Source organism: Sinocyclocheilus rhinocerous, unplaced genomic scaffold, assembly GCF_001515625.1.
Source record: "Sinocyclocheilus rhinocerous isolate Xijiao unplaced genomic scaffold, SAMN03320098_v1.1 scaffold15698, whole genome shotgun sequence".
Lineage (NCBI taxonomy): Eukaryota > Metazoa > Chordata > Actinopteri > Cypriniformes > Cyprinidae > Sinocyclocheilus > Sinocyclocheilus rhinocerous.
This window is the reverse complement of record NW_015633382.1, coordinates 7,893-11,393: the sequence shown is the minus strand read 5'-3', so window position 1 is coordinate 11,393 and position 3,501 is coordinate 7,893. Positions and strand designations below refer to the sequence as shown.

Here is a 3,501-nt window from a genome sequence, read left to right as displayed (position 1 = left end):
AGATGATCTGTCTGTGTGTGTCTGTAGATGATCTGACTGTTGATGTGTGTGTTCTTGTCTCTTTCAGTCTTGCTGGCTTTAAACTCACTGCTCAGTGTTGTGAGAGTTTGTCATCAGCTCTACAATCCTCAAACTGTGTCCTGAGAGAGCTGGATCTGAGTAATAATGACCTGCAGGATTCAGAAGTGAAGCTACTCTCTGATGGACTGAAGAGTCCAAACTGTCAGCTGCAGATACTGAGGTTTGACTTTGACTTTGTTGAAATAATTGGGAATAAAACAGGGCAATGTCAAGTAATTTTTTTTCTTTTCACAATCCAACTGCTTTCCAAGCTGCTTTAGTGAAAATTGTGCCTTAATGTCTTGAAGACACAGTGAGCAGTTAAATAATAGGTTAGGTATAACCTATAAGTTAAATATTAGTTAGGACTTTGTAATAGAAAGGAAGATAATCAAAGAATATTTTATAAGATATTTTATATTTTGTATTTAATTGAGAGTTTCAAAGATACAGCACAGAAGGTTACTCCCAAGTATAATGGAAAATAGCTATTTGTTATAAAGTTATTTGAAAGAAAACACTTTTATTTCATTAGACATTATAAAAGTTGATGAATTGAGATGATTGACAGCTTTTTAGTTATTACAATCCAATACAATCCATTCAAATTTGAATAAAAACTTTTGTTTTGTTGTTAAGGCAACAGTTATTTATTCGAAATGGCTGCCATGCCAAATCACGCATACAGTATGCTTGCTTTTATTGTTCAAATTATAATGGTTTGTGAATGTAGCTCCTTCAATAACAAATAATTTATTGGGAGCATTTATGTTGGGATGTATAGATTGTTGCTAGGTGACATGTAACTTGAAACTATTTCATGACTTTCTATTTAACTATGTCATACCCTTGTCATTATACAAATTTATGTTCTCATTTGTCGCAAAAACACGCACGCACACACACACACACACACACTTTATCGGTAGATGAATCAAACCACATTTAAAACCTCAACAAATAAAAAAATCACTGTGAAAAAGAGAGAAACTCCATAATTTGTGGAAATGTAAATGTGAGCCGCTGGAGGACTGCATAGAAGGGCATAGGGCATTTTCAGACCTGTAGATTGTTTGCATTGTTTTCTGAAAAAGGGACTTAATTTGTCACAATGTTGCTTTTTCCTTTTGGTTTGGTTCACTTTCAATCCTTTATTTTTCCAGGAAGGTCCCACTGAGATAAAAGAAAATCTCTTTTTCCAAGGACTCCTGGCCAAGATGACCGTACTAAAGTTTCACATAGATAAAAGTAAAACACACAACACACAAGACGGTCAGAATAAAACAGTAGTCATGAATCAGCAAATTATTTTTTTAACAGCAGCAAGGTATATTCATTACACACTGCAATAGTTTTTTTTTAAATACTCAAAGAAGGAATTGCTTCTAATGGAGTAAAAGTTTGAAAATCGTTCCACAACCAAGGTGCATAGTAAAAGAAAGCTGATTTTCCATGTTCTGAATGCACCCCAGGTACTTGTAATTGGATCCTGTTTGATGATCTGGTGGAATAGTTCTTTCAACGTAAGCATAAAAGTAATGTAATTTGGCAGCATACCCAGAAATGCCTTTACAGTATACAATAACATATGTGTTTTCCTTCTTTGAAATAAAGAGGACCAATCACAAGTATGTGAGCAAGCATTTATAAATTGCAATGCAGCATGATAAACACCATCAGCCTTTTTAGTAAGTATAAAGAAGCATGCATGTAAATGTCACCATAATCTAAAATGGGTAAAAACGTTCTCTGTATAATTCGCTTTCTAGCTCCAAAGGAAAAACCGAAACCAATTTTTTTACTGAAAAAATTCACTTTCAGAAGGCAACACTGAAAAGTGTATCAAACTGTGTTTATGCAAGTCACGTGTGAGTAAAACACTGTCCTCTTATTTGACAGAGTTCACCTGTGTATGTTCCTCTGCATCATTCATCAAGATAGATTGATAAATTAGCTCCGCAGGCTTATTATGGCTTTATCTGTAGCTGTCGTGACACATGCAAACACTTATGCCAATGTAGCTGTCATTCCCGCTCTAGCTGATAAAATGCAGTTACAGCGAGAATCAAAAGCTGTCTAAACAGCATTCTTGAAATGTGCAGAGAAGATGCTTAAAATGCACCACCAGGTGTTGAATCAAACACTCCCAACACGACGTGACACATGCAAACACTTATGCCAATGTAGCTGTCATTCCCGCTCTAGCTGATAAATTATATATAAAATGCAGTTACAGCGAGAATCAAAAGCTGTCTAAACAGCATTCTTGAAATGTGCAGAGAAGATGCTTAAAATGCGCCACCAGGTGTTGAATCAAACACTCCCAACACGACTTCAGCTGCAGACTCGAATCACTCCAAACACAGCATCAGTGGGAGAACCAAGGACTCCGAAAAAATTCAACAGTAGATTCAGCGGGAGATTCAAACACTCATAGTTCGGCTTCAGCAGGAGAACAGAACAGGACTTAGAGGACGTCGAACTGCCATGTGAAACGCTACTCTCATGACACCGGATATTTTTCTATCCGCTCTAACAACGACGTCACATCCCGATAAGGAATATTAAAAGGGGAAGACCTCTTTTATTAGCAGCCTTCATCACATGAAATTCGCTACAGTGTGTCTGTAGATGATCTGACTGTGTGTCTGTAGATGATCTGTCTGTGTGTGTCTGTAGATGATCTGACTGTGTGTGTGTGTCTCTGTAGATGATCTGTCTCTGTGTCTGTAGATGATCTGTCTGTGTGTCTGTAGATTATCTGTCTGTGTGTCTGTAGATGATCTGCCTGTGTGTCTGTAGATGATCTGTCTCTATGTCTGTATATGATCTGACTGTGTGTGTGTCTGAAGATGATCTGACTGTGTGTCTGTAGACGATCTGACTGTGTGTGTTTGTCTGTAGGTTGTCTGGCTGTATGGTGACAGAGGAAGGCTGTGGTTATTTGTCTTCAGCTCTGAGTTTAAACCCCTCACACCTGAGAGAGCTGGATCTGAGCTACAATCACCCAGGACAATCAGGAGTACAGCTGCTCATCCACAAACTGGAGGATCCAAACTATAAACTGCAGATACTCAAGTATGTCAAACACTAATATTGACATACTGAACGTGTGTGTGAATGATGCAGATCTACATTAATGTGTGTTTGTGTGTTTATAGTGTGGATCATGGAGGAGAGGTCAGAATTACAGCAGGACTACGAAAGTGTAGGTCTACAAACACACGCACACACACACACGTTGTGTTTCCATGTTTTATGGGGACATTCCATAGGTGTAATGGTTTTTATACTGTATAAACTGTATTTCTATCGCCCTACACCAACCCTACACCTAAACCTACCCCTTACAGGGAACTTTCTGCATTTTTAGATTTTCAAAAAACTTAATTCTGTATGATTTATAAGCTTGTTTCCTCATGGGGACCTCAAAAATGTCCC

General features: G+C 37.7%; 1 protein-coding gene across 1 annotated transcript in view; it reads left to right on the top strand.

Annotated features, from left to right (window-relative positions):
• The window catches only part of LOC107744008 (NACHT, LRR and PYD domains-containing protein 12-like), a 10,156-nt gene that overhangs the window by 5,768 nt on the left and 887 nt on the right, over window positions 1-3,501 (top strand). The window contains exons 6-8 of the mRNA XM_016557466.1: window positions 68-241; window positions 2,965-3,138; window positions 3,222-3,268. Coding sequence (XP_016412952.1) covers window positions 68-241; window positions 2,965-3,138; window positions 3,222-3,268 — 395 coding nt within the window. The remainder of the gene's footprint in view (window positions 1-67; window positions 242-2,964; window positions 3,139-3,221; window positions 3,269-3,501) is intronic.